The sequence below is a fragment of the Bactrocera neohumeralis genome, chromosome 6, assembly GCF_024586455.1.
Source record: "Bactrocera neohumeralis isolate Rockhampton chromosome 6, APGP_CSIRO_Bneo_wtdbg2-racon-allhic-juicebox.fasta_v2, whole genome shotgun sequence".
Lineage (NCBI taxonomy): Eukaryota > Metazoa > Arthropoda > Insecta > Diptera > Tephritidae > Bactrocera > Bactrocera neohumeralis.
This window is the reverse complement of record NC_065923.1, coordinates 47,176,034-47,197,505: the sequence shown is the minus strand read 5'-3', so window position 1 is coordinate 47,197,505 and position 21,472 is coordinate 47,176,034. Positions and strand designations below refer to the sequence as shown.

The window sequence follows — 21,472 nt, the reverse complement described above, 5'->3', positions numbered from 1 at the left end:
TGAAATATAATTGAAACATATTCTGAGGCTTTTATCGATTTTTCACTTCACTCTAGTTTTACCCAAGGTAGCGACATAAAATACCAATTTTAATAATCAAAGTTTTTAAGACTCTTGTAGCGAGACACAAGCGAACCGTACTTGCTTCTTTAGTAGGTTAGAAAATTTACAACTCACGCAGCTGCAAAAGCTCACTTTTCAAAGAGCCTCAAGAGCAGTAATATTTTTAAAGGTTCTCGGCTTGTACTTACAGTTGTGATCCACGTCGACGTATGCGTCTGTCATCATCTACGGTAAGCACAGGGCTGCCCTTATCGGGACTTGGCGATTCGTCGTTTTGCAGATCCTCAGACGGATGTGGCACACGGAAGGAGGGTCGCCGCGAACCAGGTAGAGCAATTTGTGGCGACATACCATCGCCGGGTGATCGTTGAAGTTGCGTTGTCGCAGGAGTCGCACTCTGTAGCAGATTGGGCGCAAAGACGTCATAAGCGGATTTCCTAGAGAACGTGGAAATGACAGTTGAGTCCAAGTCGTCGCTTAGAATTCACCTGCTTAAACTAACCTTCTTGGCATAGCTGGTATGCCGAGTCCGGGATCGCCGCCCATCATGCCCAGTGCACCAGCCGCTGCCGCGCCCAGACCGCCAGCTGCCCCGACCGCTCCCGCCGCTGCCATACTCGCACTGTTCATCTCATCATCATAGCTGTGTTGGCGCGCCACACGCGAGCCCCGTCGTGATGCCATGCGCGACAGCGGCGCTCCGAACGGTAGCTGCTGATCCAGGTCCGATTGCCGTGGCGGGCTCGATGAACGGCTCGGCGCCATGCTGCGTCCACCCTTACGAAAGTCCAAATCACCGCCCGGTGTTTTATTGCCCTTCAACTGCATTTTGCATGTACAGGTTGTGGGTTGGGTGTGGGTGGGTGTGGATTACACGAGAGTGGTGGTGGTGGTGTGTAGCGTTTACGGTTATTTTGGCGCGTGGCATCGCGTGATTATGTACATTACACATTAGGTCGGTACGAAAAGTACGAAAAAGGTACGGAAGGTACGGAAAGTGAGTACTGAGGTTTCGCACGCTTCTACACGCCCACTCCTTTTGCACACTCACCCAAACGCAAACACAAACTTAGTTGACGAACGAACATAAACGAACACAATACAACACAACACAATTTTCAACTCAAACAAAGCAAAGCCAACTAAGAAGACAAACTAAGCGTTTCTTATTGCAACAACTAAATGTAACAAGACGCAAGCACTACAGCGGCAGACACACACACAGTTGTTGATGTTGTTGGAACATCGCTTACCTTTTCGAGTTCTTTGAGTGAGGCGGGTGAGACGTCGGAATGCCGCCGGCATTCGGGGCTGCGTGGCGGCGCCAATGCGGTGCCGTTTGCCGGTGCCAATGTCTGTGTTGAGCCGAGCTTGGCATCGGAGTGTCGTCGCTGCAGCGCTTCCAGCACGGGCACGTCCAACATGGAGTCGGTTGAGTCCTGTGGGATGCACACACGCGACGCCATCTTTCGTCGGCACACACTGCAGCGCCACATATTCTGAAAGTGTTTGCAGAGCATTAATACAAAAGCACAAGTAATTGGTTACATAATAATTTCTTCCATAAGAAAATTTGCAGTCATTCTTAGATATTCGTTCGAAATTGAGCGCGCACACAAAGTCTTAATGCCTTACGATATATCAGAAATGCCATGCACGGTGGTCCTTGAGCAAATCTACTGCGATTAAAACAAAAATTATGCGTAAAATTAAACCTTTTCTTTAAAAGTATCTTTGTCAATTTTTGGATTCCGAAAGTCATATTTTCTGGCAGAAAATTGTTTTAAGTGGCACTTACGGAGAAGGCCGGAATCACTGCAGCTGTGGAGAAACTTTTGTGTATTGCGACTGTCGGAGATCGCGTGTAACTCAAAAAATACAGATTCACAACCCAGATGATGGAGAAGAGGTATAAAAAAAGAAATGGGCTTGGCACCACTTTAATAAATATATCAGGAGAAATCTTTGCGAAAGTAGTGTCCTTCAGATATTTAATCTTCTACCCAAAAATTATCAAAATCATATATATATATATAATGTGACTTTTCATGTTAAACCATGTTTTTGCCAAAATGTTACAACTAAGCGAAAAAACATCAAGATAAGGAAAAAATTTAAAAGGTCAAAAAAAACTGACACATACGAATGCCAAACCCTTTGAGGGTTTTACTATACAGACCAAGTACCATCACCCTGACTTGGAATTTCTCACCCCCCAGATTAGCTGTTGTACTGTGTTATTAACAGAAAAATATTCTCGCTGATCTCCTTTAAGGTACCTAAAATACCATCAACAATATAATAAGTCAATTGAAAGACCTCCGCCAGACACTTAGATAGCACTACTGAAATTAAATCCAACCTTACCTTCAAAAGGCGCGTATGGCAGATGTCGGATCATTCGTTTGTGGACTATACCATTTTGAGTGCAGCCACTTTTGTTATTGTGCAAAAATGGATAAAAACAATTTCGCGTGTCGATAAAATATTGCTTTTCGAAAGGAGAAAAATACGGTTGAAGAAAAAAGTTGCCTTAATGTGGTATTTCCGAACACAGCCACAGGAAACTCAACCATAAAGGATTGTAATGCTAAGTTTGGACGTGATGAAATGGGGACCGAAGAAGGTGAACGTATTGGACGCCCAAAAGATGTAACTACCGACGTAAACATGAAAAAAGTGCACACGATAATTTTGGGTGACCGCAAAGTGAAGTTGTTCGAGATGGCAGGCACTCTAAAGATATCAACTGGCCGTATGCATCATAGCATTCATGAATATTTGGGTATGAAAAAGCTCTGGGCAAAATGTGTGCAGCGCGAGTTCACTTTTAACCAAAAAAAAGAAAAAACGTTAACTGCACCGAAGCTAAAATACCCTTCACAGGTGCATTTCTTTTAGTAACTATGTGTTCAGTTTATATGGAATCTATATGATATAGTTAGCCGATCTCAACAATTTCTTTGGATATTACATTGTTGCCTTAGAAAATAATATATACCAAATTTTGTGAAGATACCACCTCAAATGCAAAAGTTTTCCATACAAGAACTTGATTTCGATCGTTTGGTTTGCATGGCAGCTATATGTTATAGTGGTCCGATATCGGTAGTTCCGATAAATGAGCAGCTTCTTGAGGGGAAAATGACGTTTGTAGAATTCCAAAATGATATCTTAAAAACTGAGGGACTAGTACGTATGTATATATGTATGTAAACAGACAGACGGACAGACAGACGGATATGGCTAAATCGACTCAGTTCAACATACTGATCATTCATACACATACTTTATAGGGTCTCCGACGCTTCCTTCTGGGTGTTACAAACTTAATATACCCTGTTCAGGGTATAACTACGACGAGTTGATAATTCGGGGGAGTGTTTGGTGGTGTTCTAGCGTAATAAACCCGAGTTTTTGCAGCGATATTTGGTAACACTGGCCTACAAAAAAAATTTTTTGGTTTGGTGCAGCTCTGCGCGCATGTTTTTTTCTTCTTTCTTATGAACAAGAGTTGATATGGAAAATGTGACTTGTTTTATCCTATCTACTCACAAAATACATCCAAAATCAGGTATAAAATCTTAGGCACCAAAATGAGTGTAGGCCAGTGTAATGGATGAAAAATGACTCAATCATTCCCCATTCTAAGTCCAATTGACAGTCATCCGATTGCACACGGTAAACCGCCTCTAAAGCGTGGAAAAATGCAATAGTCGGCTGGCAAGGGATGCCCATAGAATAATTGTTTTTTAACTACCTTGGAAACTAAAGGACTAATAACGGCGACTACTACTATTTGCAGGTTGTAACTACTTATTGAACCATTTGAAAAGGAAATCACTGAAAAATGGCCACATTTCACTCGAATTTGAACCCGCTTGTCATCCTGTACGTTAAAAGTCCTTATCCCTATCCATTAGTTTCAGCGACACAAAGCAGCTTGTTTTCATTATCTCAAACTCAGTTATTGGTTTTTATTTTTATATTTTTTTCAAATGTTTCTTTCAATTAATCGGAGGGTTGACTTGTTGTCCAACGCAGCATGCAAGGCTTTTTGATTTATAAATATTCGGAAAATTTCTGATCCATAGTTTTACAGCTTTTTCCCCTCCTTCCACAATGAGACTTGAAATATGACTTCTTTGGACTTGCCGTCTAATCGTACTCGTATAAGTTCGGTAGCCTACAACTTTCGTAAAATTTCACATAAAATTTCCCTATAGAGTTTCGATTCGGAGGAACACCTTCAACTAACACTCCCAACCAATTTGAATCAAAAACGCTGCATCACATGCTGTTTTATTAATCGCTGCATATCTAATTCGCACACAATTTATTTTAAACGTAACTCCCTTAAGTACACTCTTGCCGATATACGAAGGTAATAAATCAGTGGGAGCAAAGTACTGAATAAAACAGGCGATGGCTAACACCTTCATAGTTATTCAAATGCCATTAAATGCGCAGCGTTAGCCTTAAGTGCACGGAAGGAGAAAGGAAAAAAAATGGAATAATAATAAATGAATTGCGCATGTAAAACGAACTAGCATCCTGCGCGCACAACAACAACAACAACAAATACAAACGCAAACACAAAAACGTGCTGCAGATAGGGCGGGTGAGGGTCGGTTGAAGAGCGATGGCGGAAAGGATAACAATGGCTTATAATTTGCTTGCATGAGTGCATTTCCTATTTACGCGCCTTTAACAAGCAACTGCAGGATGATATGAAATGTGCAAAAAGGATGAAAACAACAACAACAACAAAAGGGACAAATAAAAATAGAACATAAAACGTGCAATAGCGCTGAGCAAGATGAATGGCACACAGAATAGCGGATACTAAATATTTGCTGTGCATGTGTCATGGCGTATACGTAACCTCACACAGCAACTGGCAGCCAGTGCACTTGTGGCACGCACGCATACCGTTACATGCGCAACAGTTGTGTAACTGTACAATGTTAACATTTTGCATTGTACATGACTTCAGTAAGCATATAAAGGGTGTTACGATAAGGCTGCATTGACACTTAAATAGTGTGGTGGAAAACTAAGTGGAGTTTTTCTTTGCCGAAATGCATACACATATGCTGCTAGACGTGAGAAACGACAACGCACCAGTTCTTTTAAAGCTCGTGGACTAACTCATGTTTTCACCTCTGAAACAATGCTCAGAAGCATTATAGCAAGTAAAAGCTTTAAGTTGTCAAAAATCGCGGTGTTCACTGCCAGCCTTGAGAGTCTATCAGATAAGATTATCCTTACAAAGCTAATGACACTACTGGCGAGTCACTATCGATCAGGCGTGGCTTGAAAGGAAATTCCTTTCTTTTTGGCCAAAGCTGTTCACTTCTGCACATTCCTTACTTCATACGGTCTAATTGTCGCGAATAAAGATCCGAATTCAGGAGAAGGATACTTTGCCAATCCCATCAAACACACAACAAACCCTTTCTGTTATTCTATCCACCCTTCGTGCCGGCTGGGCGCAATTCGACCACGAATGTTTTCGCTTGAAGTTGTCGTAAGTGACCTGCTTTTCATCACAAGTAACCAGGTTCGCTTATTTTAAGAGGTCGATCCTCAAGGGGACTTCACTTGGAAATCTTAGAACGCCGGTTCTCTGTGGAACTTTGAACTCCTTTTATATAGCAGCATTAAAAATTGACAAAGCGCTCTCTATCACAAATTTGTTGAGGCGGTTAATGGCAGTATCAACATGATATCGGATATGCGGACAAGTCTTCTTTTATGACGAAGGTACGACTGACGAGATGTTGCAACCTCAGTCTTGAAAAGCCTGGACAACGGAGATGCAAGTGCCTGAATGTTTCCACCTCGCTGTTTTTCTAACAACTTTGATAACCAGCGTCCGAGAAGTACCAATGATGAACCGTTTCATGAAGTTCAGCAGTTTTGATGCGTTCATGATATTTTTTGCATATTTTCATGCCATTTTTATAACCAGGCTTATGAAGGTTTTGGATTCCATGCTTAGCTCCTGGGTAATCGAAGCAATGCTTACCTGATGGTCGGATGGTTACCAATATTTTCGACAGTTGATCTTCCAGTGCTTACAGCAGCATTGACTACAAACTCTTTGGAACGAAATCAGTGAAACCAAAATTTCATATAATTGACTCCTGTTGTAGTAATAGGACCATAAACACCATCTATACTGCTTAACTTGCTCCTTCGCCTTTATCTAAGGACATCAATAAAATATGACGGATTTTCGCTTTGCTGTTGTACAATTTTGACGTGTGTCTGACAATATTTTTTTAAACAAAATCGCATCTTTTTAACGCTAAATCGCATAACCCTATCCCACATATGGTAGACAATGTGAGATAACTTACTTGATTACTAAAGTCATCTATTGAAAAAGCAATGGATTTCTTTTGAATTATTTCTTGATAATCTATAACACACGCCTTGCAGGTAATAAAAACAGGAAAAAACCTTAATTACGGTTATGCACAAGCTAGAATATCTTTCAAAAATAAAGAAGTTTTCATCCAAAAACTAGAAATTGCGAGCTCCGTTTGTATGGCACATATATTATATAGCAGACCAATCGAAAAATATTAGTTTAAAAGTTGCAGCGCTGCCTTGGACAATAATCCTTGCCAAATTTGATAAAGTTATCTCGTCAAATTAAGGAAATTTTCATACAAGCACTTGATTTCGGTCGTTCAGCTTGTATGGCAGCTATATAAAAGTACTATAATGGTCCAGTATCGACGGTTCCGACAAACGAGCAGCTTCTTCAGGAGAAAGAGATCGATATCACGTAAGCTGAAGGACTATTTTGCATATATGTGACCTGGTATACGGAAAGGGGACTTAGGTGACAAAAAAAAAGGAGAACAATTAATGTGATAACGAAAAACTGACGATTATTTTTAACAGCTTTTCCCAGAAAACTAGTTTTCGCACGTTAGCTCCCTTTTCGTAGACCAGGTCACATATACAGATGGAAATATAGACGGACATGGCTGAATAGATTCAGCTCGTAATTTGTATATACTATACATTTTATAAGATCTACGATGTGTCTTTCTGGTTGTTGAAAGTTGTGTGGCAAACTTAATATATCCTGTTCAGGGTAAGCAATATAATTACCATTCTATATCGCCTATCATTGAAGTGCGAGTGACGGCTAAAGATGGAATAAAAATATGCTTAGATTTGACGTAAATAGGACCCCAAGGAGGAAAGTTGTAGAGTTTGTTAAGAATAATAATATTTTATATAACGGTATAATGGTATTTATAGTATTAGAATTAAGTGACTTATGAACTGTCTCAAAAACGCTAGGGATTCCCGAACTCCATTATAATATAAATATATGGTCTAATGACGTCCTCGCTTTGAAACGCTCTATCGAGAAATTGTGTTTAGGATTACTATTTTGGTTTTCGTAGTCCAGATGATAAATAACTAGTGATATTTATGGTTAGCATGAAAATTCTGGTCCATTTAAATATTGCATGATTTTTAACTTAGGCTACGATTTCAAATTCACAAGCTCGAGCATTGAAAACCGACAGTCTCATAAGCGGGTATGCTTTAGTCCGTTCCACATGAAACTAGCTGCTAAAAGAATGAATTTCCTATTCAGATTTCAAAATATTGTCAGGAGCTGGTCACTTTTCTACAGTTGAATAGTTACACCCTGTTAATATGTGTATGTATATACATGTATGGCACAGTAGTTTCCTACCCAAATGTATGTATGGTATGTGTATTGCAGCAGCGCTTGCATTGCCGACTGCAAAAGGCTTTGTCGTTTTAATTAAGTCACAGACGGGCGAGACACTGGGCGCAACAGTATCGGCAGCTACCATCTCATATTATTGCCATACACTTGGCTCCGAAGAAAACACGCGCGCATGCATACAGACACACCCACTTTCAGTTGCAAAATTATTTGCTGGCCCCAGCTGAGTGGGTCACCAACATGACAGAGTCTCAACTGCGTATTATCAATATAGAAATCTACTTGTGAGTCGTTATGCAGGTCACGCCCTACCCCTCAGAATTGCATGTGAGGCGAGTACAGCTGCAGTGGCAGCCGAGCGAAAATTGTAAAAGTAATTTTTTATAATAACACGCGAACACACACAACCACACAGGGCGACTGGCATATGCACCGTTGCTTCATATATATAAATAATGACAGGCACTACAGGTGTCGGCCTTTGGCTTGGCAATCGTAGTATAATAAATGGATTTTGCAGATAACTGTGAGCGCACACTACACCTAGGCACACACATACACACTCGTATAGTTCGCTGTTAAAGGCGCTCGAGATTAATGTTGCAATCGTGCCATATTTGACATGCAGTACATACACACTCTCGAAGGTATATACATTTGAGTGTGTGTGTAGGCGGTAGTTTTAATATTCAAATTGATATTGCTTGGTAAGGCAATTTATGACGCGGCATGAAGGTGAAAAATGAACGCTACTGATTACAATAACACAAAAAAGCTTAAATAAATGTTCGCATTGTTCTATAAATATTTGATTACAGCGCAAATTTATTACATAATATTCAAATTTTCAAAAAACTTAGGAGAAACACTTACTATTTGTGCGAAAATGTAAAAAACTCAATTAAATTTTTTCCGAATTCATATACAAAAAAGGGATATGACTCTCTAATATATTTCCATAATCGGCAGCAAAGCTCTTCTTTTAGTATTAATGGATAATACTAATTTTTACTTTGCTTTTCTTTTCTTTAGTTTTCTGAAACTTTTAAAACTACAAGGTCTGTCGCAAAAGAAACAGAACTTTTTAAATATAACTGTTTCTGGTGGCGCCACCTATTGGTAGGTATATGAAATAAAAATTCTTGATCTCTTGTTGACATTTCGTAAAAATTTTAAGACAATTGGATAACTACAATCGATGTTATCGATCAAAAAGTGACAGCAGCTTTTGGTCATCGGTCGTAAAATGCAAAGAGCAAATATTAAATTTTGTTTTAAACTTGGGAAAACGTTTACTGAAACATTTCAAATGATGAAAAAGTTTATGGTGATCAGTGCCTATCTCGTAGTAATGTGCATGAGTGGTTTAACCGATTTCCAAGAAGGTCGTGAGGACCTCTGTGACGATCAGAAGTCGGTCGTCTTCAGAAGTCAAAAATAAAGACAATGCTGATTTGTTTTTACGATTCCGAGAGTATTGTATACCGAGAGTTCGTCCCACCTGGCCAAACGATTAATGCTGTGTTTTAGCTTGGTGTTATGAAGCGTCTTTTGTCACGCATTCGTCGTGCTCGACCACAATACCGTGAGGCAGAGTCCTGGCGCCTGTTGCACGATAATGCGCCGTGTCATCGGTCGACGCTTGTCACTGATTTTTTGACAAAAAACTCCATATTAACCATTAATCACTCACCCTACTCACCTGATCTGGCACCCTGTGATTTTTACCTATTTGGAAAACTTTATTTGCCCATGAAAGGACACTGGTTTCAGGACATTTCAGTTATCCAAAAGGCGACGACCGATATTCTCAAGAGCATTCCGAAAAATGACCTTAAACACTCATTTGAAATGCTAATTGACCGATAACACTGTATCGAAGCACAAGGAAACTGCTTTGAATCAAAATATACAGTCCTGTTTCTTTTGCGACAGACCTTGTATGTTGGCTTTCCGAAAACATGTTAGTCACAGATGCTGCTTCATTGCCTTAGATATCTGTGTCTGTATGTTCATCTATCTTGTAGCTAGATTATGCCTGCGTAACGATATTATTTATTTCTACTAAAATTGACGGTTTAGGTTTGATGATCGACAGAGAGGTTCAATAAATTATGAAAACGGATCTTTATTTCACTCATTTTAGATATAAGTAACCAGAGAAAGAGCGTATCGAATTGGCATTTGTGGTTGATCCAAAGCAGATATCGCATATAGCTTCATCCAAAAAGTTTTTTGGTGAATTCTGTTCAAAATTGGCACAAAAGTAACACTGGAATGAAATGAGTACCTGGAATAGTATATCTTTTAAGATATTGCCTTCCTCCACAATTGAGTTATTAGTAGATTTTTTTATGCACATATATTTGATTTTTTTTTTTTGTTTCGAAAGGAAAATCTTCCAAAACTGCCCCCGCTATAGAAAGGTAGAAAGACAGCATACACGATACATATTGCCCGCTAAGGAAACACCTCTTTCGGAACCACATCCAGTTAGTATTATCTTTAATGGACTTGCGGTGTAGTACCGCTACGTACTAAACCCTTTACGCCGGCTGCTTTAGCTTGTAGTTGACCTGCGTTACCGTCCTTAAACATTACTTCGCAGGACCAAGCTGGACTGCTTCTTCACAAACTCTCTGCGGGTTTATTCAGCTGGTCTTACGCTGCTCCGCTGCCGATCTTTTATCCTGAGTTCTTGGATTGCTTTTGCGGCCCTCTCTTTCATTTTCGCCCATGGTAACTTTGATTGCAGCATATGACTTATAAGAGTTGTTGGGCGTCATCCTTTGGTTTGCTATTCGTTCGATTGTAGTTCTCTCCACTACATATCTCGGGCAGAAGAAAAAGATATGCTCCTAATTGTCATTGACACTGTTGCATATATAAAATTTTGTGTTGTCATGATGAATCCATGGAGTTACTCCCTGAAGCAGTCATGGCCCATCAGGAATTGTTGTCTCTCAAGCCAGGCTGTTGCGTTCTTAATGAGGCTAGGAAGATGGACGCTTCTTTTTGTATCGCATCCCATTGCCCTTGCCATTTTTTGATCTTGCCCCTCTCTTTTTTTTTGATCGTCAGCCATTAGCCGCCTATTCATAGCTTTAGATTATTGATAGACTCTATTTAGCTCTGAGGCCATTAAGTCCGGCGGCATAAGACCAAATATGATACTGGTCGCTTTATGTAAGACGATTCTAAACGCGACCTTGGCGCATTGTGCACTAAAAACGATTTCAGGCAAGTGACCGCCTTTGGCTTTAAAAAAATTCCTGCCGAGGGGCCTCATTTTCGCCATTTTTTTCTGCAATTGGGGATGTATGTCACCACTAACGCCCCAGATATTCTACTCTCTATTTTTCAATCATCTCGGGCTTATCTGCGTAGTTAAGCTATTTCACATAAACCCACACAAAATAGTCCAACAGGTTTAACTTGCACGATCTTGGAAGCCACAACACAGGTTCACGACTCGAGATAAGGCGGTCATCAAAAGATTCCTTCACTAAAAACTATTGTTTCGTTGGCTGCATGGTATGTAGCGACGTCTTGTTGAAACCAAATATCGCTCAAATCAAAACCCTCCAATTCAGGCACAGAAAGTCATTATTTATGGCTACATAACGTTTCCTATACTAGACTAGACTATAACCTAATGGTCGTCTTTATTTTTGAAGAAATATGGACCAATTACTCCTTCAGTCCATAGAACACCACAAACAGTGCCTTGTTTTTAGAAGAAACGGTGTTTCAACTATGGCTTGTGCATTGTTTTTACTACAAATGCGACATTTTCATTTATTAACACACCCATTCAACCAATAAGGACGAGTTCATCGCTGATCAAATTTTCTTGTGAAAATCGGGATCCATGCCCATCTAGCACACGCAACGTGCGACACGCTTGATGGTCGGTCGACTTCAATTTTTGCACGAGGTGGATTTAGTAAACCCGCAAACCAAGATCCTTCCGCAAAATCTATAAAGGAATGAATTCAGCACCAATTGTTGTGCGCGATGATGAATTGACTGATTCGGGTCTTCTTCGATACTCTGCTTCGGTACGCACTGTGCGGCTTCTCTGAGGAGGCACACTATCCAGTAGAGGAAATGTGATGCGAACCCGATAGATAGTTGCTCGAATTATCGCTTCTCCTAAAGTCGACCGAATATTGGACACAGCGCTCTCACCGAACCACTTTCATATACTGACTAGGATATATTAAGTTTGCCACGAAGTTTGCAATACCTAAAAGGATGCAACGTAGACCATAAAAAATATTTAAAATAAAAAATAACCTTCCGATGTTTTTTGGCTGTAATTTTTTTTTAAATGAAAACTTTGAATGACTTTGATTCTGCTTGTGAATTATTTTTTTTTATTTAGTCTTTTAAATTTTTTCACATCAAGTCGAGAATATGATATCATGTACACCGTTCTGTTGGAACCACATGTTTTTCAATCCCAATTCATCAAGTTGCGGCAAAAAGAACTCGTTGAACATTGCTCTGTAGCGCTCACCACACACAGTGACCGTTTGGCTCGCGACGTCTTCGAAGAAAAAAGGTCCGATGACTCCTCCAGCGAAAACAGCACACCATACATTGGCTTTGAGCAGGTGTAATGGCTCTTCGTGGGTTATACTGGTTCAGTGCCCCAGAAGCATAAATTGTGCTTATTTACGTACCCGCTAAGATGAAATTGGGCTTTACACTCATGATTATTTTTGATGAAAAATCAGCTTCCTCTTGGTGGTGATTAAGGATGGCTTGAGCGTATATTAGACGCGATTGACGGTCAGCGGATAGCAGCTGATACACCGTCTGGACTTTGTACGGAAACATCTTCAAACTTTGTACCAAAATTCGCTGTAAATACCGTCGACTGATACCCATTTGCATGGCACGTCTTCTGGTCGATGACGAAGGCGCTTCCATGACATCCTCGGCAACAGCAGCAATATTCCCTGCAGAACGGCTATTCCGGGGTCTGCCACGCCTGGCAGCATCTCGTGCTGTGCCAGTCTCTTCGAGGCGAGCGGCTAAACGTCGCAGTAGGCGTCGGACGGCCAAGAAATCTGCGACGAAGTTCACGTTGCGCCAAAGTCACCGACCGATTATTGGTCAAATAAATAGTCACTAACAACACGCGTCCTAGAGCAGTGTAGCGTATCATTGTTTATTTACGTGTATTTCGCATGTGTTTACTACACAAATGTCAAAACAGAACTGACATTAGATGTCAATTGCAAAAATTATAGCATCTTCTGTTAGGAGGATTACTTTTCCGCCACCCTGTATAAATGATCAGCATGTCGAGCAGTGGCTATATAGTCCTGTTCGTCTGCACTAATGTGAACTGTTTTTGAGATATCGATCTGAAATTTTGCACACTTCTTTTTTCCTATGAACCTGCGACTTTGGACTATTATAGCGTATAGCTGCATAAAAATTAATGATCGTAATCAAGTTCTTATAAGAAACGTTGGATTATTTGTGAAGGATATATCTTCGGTGCAACGGAAGTTAAGGATTTTCCTTGTTATATTCTTGCAATATGTTGCTACAGAAGTCAGACTATAATTCATTATTTATGTAAGCCTAGAACCAATCAATGTATCCGGATAAACCGAATAGTGTCTCGGAGGTATGTCCGCAAATGACCAAAAATTGTTCGAATCGGTCATTCTGAGAGATTTTTGATAGATATTCGGAGAGAGTCACTTTCTGATAATAGTAGTTGCAACAGTATGAAATGTTCGGTTACACGCGAACTTAGCACTTGCTTACTCGTTTTTATGTGGTTTATACACATGTTATACCCATAAAGTGCAATTCCTCTCGGTAGTATTTATTTTCTCGTCTTTCGTCATTTTACTAATTCATATTCAATTTGACTTAAGTTGTCATTAGTTGCATTATTTATTATTGATGTGGGTTTCTCAGCGATGACACGCACATTCATAAGTACTAAAGCGGGTTGATTTATAGAGAACCAAAAACACATAGAATGCGGGAAATGCTCTACGGTTCGTTCTGAACAACTTTGCCTAAGAGACTATGGGCCTAAAACCGGGTTTTGAGTTTGGTCGAAGTTGTTTATGGCTCATACCAATTTTTTCGTCAGTTTCTAAGATATCCGAATGAAATTTATTATATAAGTGCATTAAAATATTTTATTGATCGTTTGTCGTAGTCGGATGTATATACCTAAATAAAGGTTTAATCAGTGAGGGCTTCCACCACTAACTACACATTAACCCACTTAATCCTTCATTAGTTTGTTCAAAGTGCTTGCAACATATTTTAGCTTTGAGTGCTTTGTAATTGAGAGCATAACTTTGTTGTGGCTTTAGTTCTTTGCTTGGTGTTGTTGTTAGTTTTTCCACAGTTCTCTATTTGAAATGTTTAATAGTTCGGCAAATTAACGGTATGACCACAACTTCCAGTCGACTAATGCCGTCATTTGTTGGTGTTGCTGTTTCTGTTCACAGTGACATTTTTATTTATGCCTTTACTTTAGTTAATGCCAAACTGTCAGCAGCAAAAACAATATGCCTTCATACATATTTAGTACTAGTTTTATGAATTTCTTCGCCTTTTTGAGTAAATGAGTAGTTTGAGTATTGCTTTGAGAGCACCGCTGGATTGGGCTTAATGCGGTGGTAACGGTCTCATATATTTGAGCATAAGTAGTTGCGTAAAAGCTGCTGGTGCCTTTGTAGGGTTGCATAATCTTCTTAGTTAATGGGAGCTTGCTAAGTGCTTGACCGTTTTGTCTTCCTTTTTGGTCTCACACATATTTACATTCACAAATAGGTCTATTCATCTGAGCTGAAGTTTCTGAGCATTTTTATGAGCTCAGCACATTTCGCAGCTGGTCAGCCTGAAAGACACTTAGCCTTAGCTGCACAGTGGAACCGCTTCTTAAGTTAACAGTGTGACGACTAAGAGTGCAAAAGACCTGTTTTTATGATTTTCGATTTCAACTTGACTGGGTTCGCAAGAGAGAGAAAACGCTGGATTTTGTGACTGTTTTTGGCTGAGTTATTTTTTAAAATTATTAATAAATATAATATGCATTTGCAGAATCTAATGTACTTTAATAATTCGTGATTTAATCTGTAAAACTTTGGACTCCCCTAATTCCTCAGTCGATCTCCAGGAGGAGTTCCGAAAAATATGTATTGCGGTGAGGAATATTTGTCGGTTTAAAATTATCTCAAGTCTAAAGGCCAATTGTTGTTGTCATAAATGAAATACAGGTAATAATGGAAGGAGTAGTAAACATTTTTATTTTAAATAAAATGTAGGCTTCCTCAAAAATCGAAGTTATTTTTGCAAATTTCGCCTCTATGATCAAAATTTCTAAGAAGGTTGTGTGAAATTTTCAAGCTGAATGGTCCAGCGTTCTGCAAAGAATGTACTTCACACCCTTCACTCAACTTGTGGTAAACATAATCAACCTACTGAGCGTACTATTCACAACACCATCACCATCTTGAGGTCCAGCATTCAATTTTGTATAATATTCGACCGAATAGAGCACGTCCAGCATGCAGTGAAGGAGCTGAGAGTGAACACGGATACCTTTGCAATAACTCGGAATAATGTATGGAACGACTTAGCGCATTTTACGTTAAGATCTTAAATTGAAAGTTAGTACCCAAAAGCGACATCGCTTCGCTCTATGGACTCTTCAAAATTTCTAAGAAGATCCGACGGTTTGGAGGAAAATTTTGTTCAGAGGTGAGACCATTTATGGTTCAATCGGAATGTAAACAAGCAAAATTGGTGCAATTAGGACGAAGAACAATCTGATGAGATTCAAGAGCTGCCATTTCATCCAGGAAAAACAACGATTTAGTGTGGTGGAATCATAGGTTCATATTGTTTATAAAATAATACCGGTAAGAACGTAATCGACAATTATGGTGCCATGATAACCGTCTATTTGATGGCTGAAATTAAAGCTTGTGATCTTGGCGACTTTTAGTTTCAACAAGACGGCGCCATTTCCCTCACATCGCATCAATCAATGGATTTATTGAGAGAGCACTTCGGTGAGCAGATAATATAACGTTTTGGGTCAGTCGATTAACCAGCAAGTTCGTGTGATATAACACCTGTAGACTTTTTCCTTTGGCGTTATGTAAAGTCTGAAGTCTATGCGAACAATCCCGGACAAAAGCATAACGAGTGTCATTCGCCAGTTACCAGTCGAAATGCTCGAACGAGTTATCGAAAATAAGACTCAATGGATTTACTATTTGAGACGTAGTCGCGGCCAGCATTTGGAAGAGATACTGTAATCTTCAAAAAATAAGTGCCGAAGGATGTTCTTTCGAAGAATAATAAACATTTTCCATAAATTTGAAGTTTCTGTGTTTTTTCTTTAAAAAAGTAGGGAACCCCGAAATTAATCACCTTTTATATGCAATAATAAAAATCGTTACCTAGGGTATCCACTAAGAAGTCGAATATCGAATTTAGCGCTAACCACTTTCAACAGCCCATTCTCACCTTATTCATAATTATTATAACTATTCATAGCATTTCTAATGTTATGGGCTTTGATGTAATTTATCTTCGAATGCCAATAATTAGGTATGTTTTGGGTAGGGTATATTCTCGAATGCATTTTTACGAAATTTTTAATGGTTCTTTACCAAACTCGTATTCAATAGATTCATTCATTTCGATTATGTATCAGATTTAGCTCAGGCTTTTTGAAAATAGCTCAATTCAGTTCCATACTCGCATATAATTTCTAACCTCAATCGTTTATTGATCTCTTCTTAGAATGCAACTTCAGCACTAGCACAAAAAACCATCCTTATTTCCCACACATCTTACAGAAATTGTATTCACATATTTCCGGTTATCGCACCACTGTGCCCTTGAGCTCTGTATTTAGTGATGAATATGCTGAATATGCTGAATATGATGTGTGGCTTGTAATACACCAAATGAGAATAATGAGCTCCATTTGTTGCACAACTTCGTCAATCATAATCTTCGGTTCTTCATCATCCTCTTAGCCAGCACTCTTTCCTCACTGCAGACCATTCTCGCCCTTGTGGCTTTGCAAGTTCATTTGAGCGTGTGTATATCGCTTTGCTTGTGCCTTGAATTGGTCTGTTTGTTCGTCTAATCACCCGTTTAAATGTGTTTGCTGTTTGCGGCAATTTCAGACCGATTTTTTGCTTGGCTAGCTTCGGCAGCCCTTTCTCTCTGCTTGCGCTCAATTACACATTCTCTGCTTGTTGGTGACTAATATTAATTGTAGGCAGTAACCGAGCACAAAAGTTTAGCTTAATGGCAACGTCATTTGTTGTTGCAACATTTTGCATAACGTAATATTGGAAATTGTAAATGTTTTTCGGGTTTTGTGGATTAAGTTGTTCGCTTGCGGTGCGGCAACACATGCTGATTTGCCCATTAGGTGGCAATATATCATGATTAAAGAGTAACAAGTGGAAGAAACTGTATAACTGTGTACAAGTATTTTGTGTTGTTTGTTTTGTAATTCAGGAAATGTTCTCTCTTACATTATATTTAATTTAGTATTACTGGAATTCTAGTAATTTAATTATTTGTTTGCGTGGGCGGGTTTTTTAATAATCAGTCAAATATTCCTATATAAAACTGTGTATATGTGTTTGCGGATGGATATAAGCCGTACTGCGTACAAGGATAGCTGAAACCACTGATGGGGAGAGAAAGATTCATCTTGGTACTAAAAGCGGCTGATAACATTGTCAAAAAGGTACGAGGTAAATTTGAGAATACTCTTTCCGACATAGTCCAAAGGGCTAAAGTCTAGCTAAGGGTAGGGTTAAATATCAATTCGTCAAAACCAATCATCGTCCCGTTTACAAAACAAAGATCTCTTCCGGGTTTGATGCTCCTAACAATTGGATGCAAGGAGTTGGAGGTGTCTAAAGAGATCAATTCATAGGCATCACATTAGATTCAACTTTACGCTGAAATAGGCATGTAAAATCAGCACTATCCAGAGGCATCAAAGCACTCATGATATGCAGGTAATCCTAGGACTGCAAGCCAGGTATCATCAGGTGGCTGATCGTAAGGTCTATTGTCACTTATTGAGCGGTTGCTGAGGCATCCAAGGTAACGCAATCTTCGGTAGGTCTTTAACTATCGTTAACCTTTTTTTAAGAGGCGGCCTTACGCAGTGGCTAAACTTCACAAAAAGTGTAAAGTTACTCTCGGGAATGGAGTGCTTTCAGACCTACCACTGAGGGACACTCCCGTGGTACAGTGACGGCTCGAAAACATCGGAAGTCATTGGAACAGACAAGCTATCCGTACCAATGGGATGCTTTGTAGGCATCTTTCAAGCAGAAGACTCTGCTATAAGTCAGTGTACAGAAAAAGTGTATAGGAAGGCTTAACCACCTATCAGTTTACAACCTACACCTTATCTGGGTGTCAGGGTATAAAATAATAGCCGGCATTGAGCTTCTAGCCCGCTCTGCGGCGGTTACCTGGATGATAGGGCCAGAACCACGCATTGCCGTGTGGTGCCACACCATAAAAGATTGCTTCACATGGTGGACAGAGTGGGGAGAGAACGGCACTGGCAGGAATGTGCTACAAGCAGCTATTGGGAGGTTACAACCAAGCAAGGTTTAGAGATATGGTCAATCTCCCTCGAGACAAATTCCGTCTCTTTGTCGCGCTCTTTACTGGGGACTGCAGGCTGAAGAAACATTTGTCCGCACGGGCATAGCCTCTTGTGGAAACTGCCGGTTTTGCGACATGGCACTAAAAACTCCAGAACATCTGATTCTAGATTGCCCTGAAATTTGTAGGAGCAGGTTTAAGGCTCGTTGATCCAAATATATGGACAGGGATCACACAGCGCCCAGCATGGTCACAGAGCAAAGCCTTGAATAATTTCTATCTAGCCTTGAATAATTTAATAATGTTCCTTTGCATTTTACCACGATAAATGACGCTAAAGTAAAGCTTTCATTAAATCTAATTTACTTTGAACCATTTCCAATTCACATAGATGGTAGATTTAACTAAAATAACATTTTCTTACCCCATGAGTTCTTACAAAATGTCTTGCATCAAGGCTTTTTTGTTAAACACACTACACTACTTCGTCGGAAGGTGTATGGCTCCGACAATTGCTATCAGACTACGAGAACCTGGGTTCCTAAAAAGAACATGTCCAAACAATTGGAAATCCTCATACACTTTGATTTCATACCGGATCACTTTGATCATGAAGTCCAAACCGAACTTTGACGGTTCCTTCCCTGCCTATGTACCGGTGGCAAGAAGCCGTTGAGAGGGGCAGTGAGCTTCTTTTCGGATGAGTCAAAGCTTGGGGGAAAGGTTGACGGAGGGGCTTACAGTTAGGAACTTTCTATCAACTCCAGGTTTACACTTCCTGACTTTTGCAGTGTTTTCAAAGCCGATGTTGCAGCCATTACCGTATCAGTATATTTATTGATCCTAAGTGCAGGCCCCTTCAAAACAGTGACCATCACCTCAGATAGCAGAGTGGCGATACTAGTCTTGAATTCATTACGATGAGTGAAATTATTCAACAAAGAAGTTCCATTAAATTTTGTGTGCGGAATCGAAATTCTGGTGCCGAGACGTTCAGTATGTTGTTGGTGTCTGTGAAACAATGATTTCCGACTACCAGGATGCCTGAGTCTTGAATCTATGCTTACGACCCGGAAACAGACGATCAATCTGCCTAATATAGTGGCAAAAGTGAGCCGAAGCCGAAAAACCATGTCAAAGCAGGTCAAAAAACAAAGTTTTTCTGAGAGTTTTCTTCGATTATCGAGGTGTGGTGCATTTCGAATTTCTTCCAGCCACCCAGACTGTTAATAAGGAATACTATTTGAGTGTTATGCGTCGTTTGGGCGAAGCTACAAACGCGAAGGCTCGTGGGCCGACAAATCTTGTTTTTTTTTGTACCACCCTAATGCACCGTTGCATACTGCATAGATTCTTCGTGAGCTTTTCGCCAAATTTTTAACCAATATCGTCCCGCAACCACCGTGGGAAATACGCTTGCCTGATTTAGCTTCGTGTGAGTTCTGGCTATTCAGCAAACCCAAAGGACTGCTCCGGGGACACCGTTTTGAGTCAAATGAAGATATTAAACGTGAATCGCTACGCGCATTGAAGGCTTTTCGGGAAATTGACCTTAACAACTGTTTCGAGGATTGGAAAAAACGTCGGCGGAAGTGTATTTGGGCCAAAAGGAATTACTCTGAGTGAAACAACATAGGTTTTGAAAAGTAAAGTAAAAATTTTAAAATTATGAACAAAATCTTATTATTTATGATAAAAATACAGGGTTTTTGGTTTGTGGGTATCCGATAATTTTGCTCAGAAAAAATAGTGTTTCCGAGGTCTTCTTAACAGTCGAATACAGTATCAAGGGAGTCCAAAATGTTTACATTCAGTTATGAAAATGTTTTTATTCTTTGGTAGATAAAATTAGTTTTCAAAACCTAAATCACTGAAAATCAATTTTTATTAACTTACAAGTGGATTAAACTGATTAAATCAATGGAAACTTTTCGTATTTAGAAATTTTAAATATTAACCGTGGGCATTCTCAAAATTCTCTAAAAGCCACCAACAAGTAAAAGTTAGTGTTTCCATTTTATACCCCCTGCCCCTTCTTTATGTACCATATTTAACAATAAATTTCACATTCGTTTCGTAGATTGCACAACTTCATCGAATCTGTGCAAAAAGTATGTTAAAGTGCAATAACCATATGTATTCACTTCATAGCCCTATTTATTTGTCTAATATTGAATTCTGTTGTGGTTACGAATACCAAACTAGTTATATGTAAAAACATTTATTGTTGTTTGCCAACAAAAAAAGTTTACCACTTTCGAAATAAATATTTTATGTTTGACATTGTTGTTGCAAATTCGTTACACAAAATCATAGATTCTACACTGAGGTCCTTAGTGAACAACAACAAAGCTTCGGGCAATGAAGTGAACAGCACGCAGCAGCAAAAACTTGTGAAATTTGGCAAAAACACTTTAACCATTGCGTTTTGGGGATTTCATTTAGCAAGATTGGCGATACAAATTCGGTTATTATTTTGTTGCGATATTTGTTACTTAATATCTCTTAAACCAGAACTCAAATATTAACAAGTAAGGAATTAAGTTCGGGTGTCACCGAACATTACATACTCTCGCATGAGAAAGTGATAATCGAGATTTCATTATGCGTCATTTATATATTTTTCAAATACCGTATTTTTTTAAAGTTTTATTCCGCTAACATCATTGGTTCCTAATGTTTATACTCGTATTATACAGAGAAGGCATCAGATGGAATTCAAAATAGCGTTATATTGGAAGAAGGCGTGGTTGTGAACCGATTTCACCCATATTTCGTACATGTCATCAGGGTGTTAAGAAAATATTATTTACCGAATTTCATTGAAATCGGTCTAGTAGTTCCTGAGTTCCCAGTAGCCCATTTTCAATTTTTAAAAAAGCCTGGGTGCAGCTTCCTTCTGCCATTTCTTCCGTAAAATTTAGTGTTTTTGACGTTTTTTGTTAGTCGGTTAACGCACTTTTAGTGATTTTGAACATAACCTTTGTATGGGAGGTGGGCGTGGTTATTATCCGATTTCTTCCATTTTTG

General features: G+C 39.4%; 1 protein-coding gene across 6 annotated transcripts in view; it reads right to left on the bottom strand.

The window, feature by feature from the left end:
- Positions 1 to 21,472, bottom strand: part of LOC126762568 (regulating synaptic membrane exocytosis protein 2) — a 421,139-nt gene that overhangs the window by 127,366 nt on the left and 272,301 nt on the right. For 5 of the 6 annotated variants that reach the window (XR_007667481.1, XM_050479418.1, XM_050479416.1 and 2 more), the window contains 3 exons: positions 1,317 to 1,562; positions 566 to 885; positions 252 to 500 (listed from right to left, as the gene is read on the bottom strand). Coding sequence is in view for 5 of the 6 variants with exons in the window: in XM_050479418.1 (XP_050335375.1) it covers positions 252 to 500; positions 566 to 885; positions 1,317 to 1,562 (815 nt within the window). In the remaining variant the exon portion in view is untranslated. The remainder of the gene's footprint in view (positions 1 to 251; positions 501 to 565; positions 886 to 1,316; positions 1,563 to 21,472) is intronic. The other variant, XM_050479420.1, reaches the window with a different exon arrangement.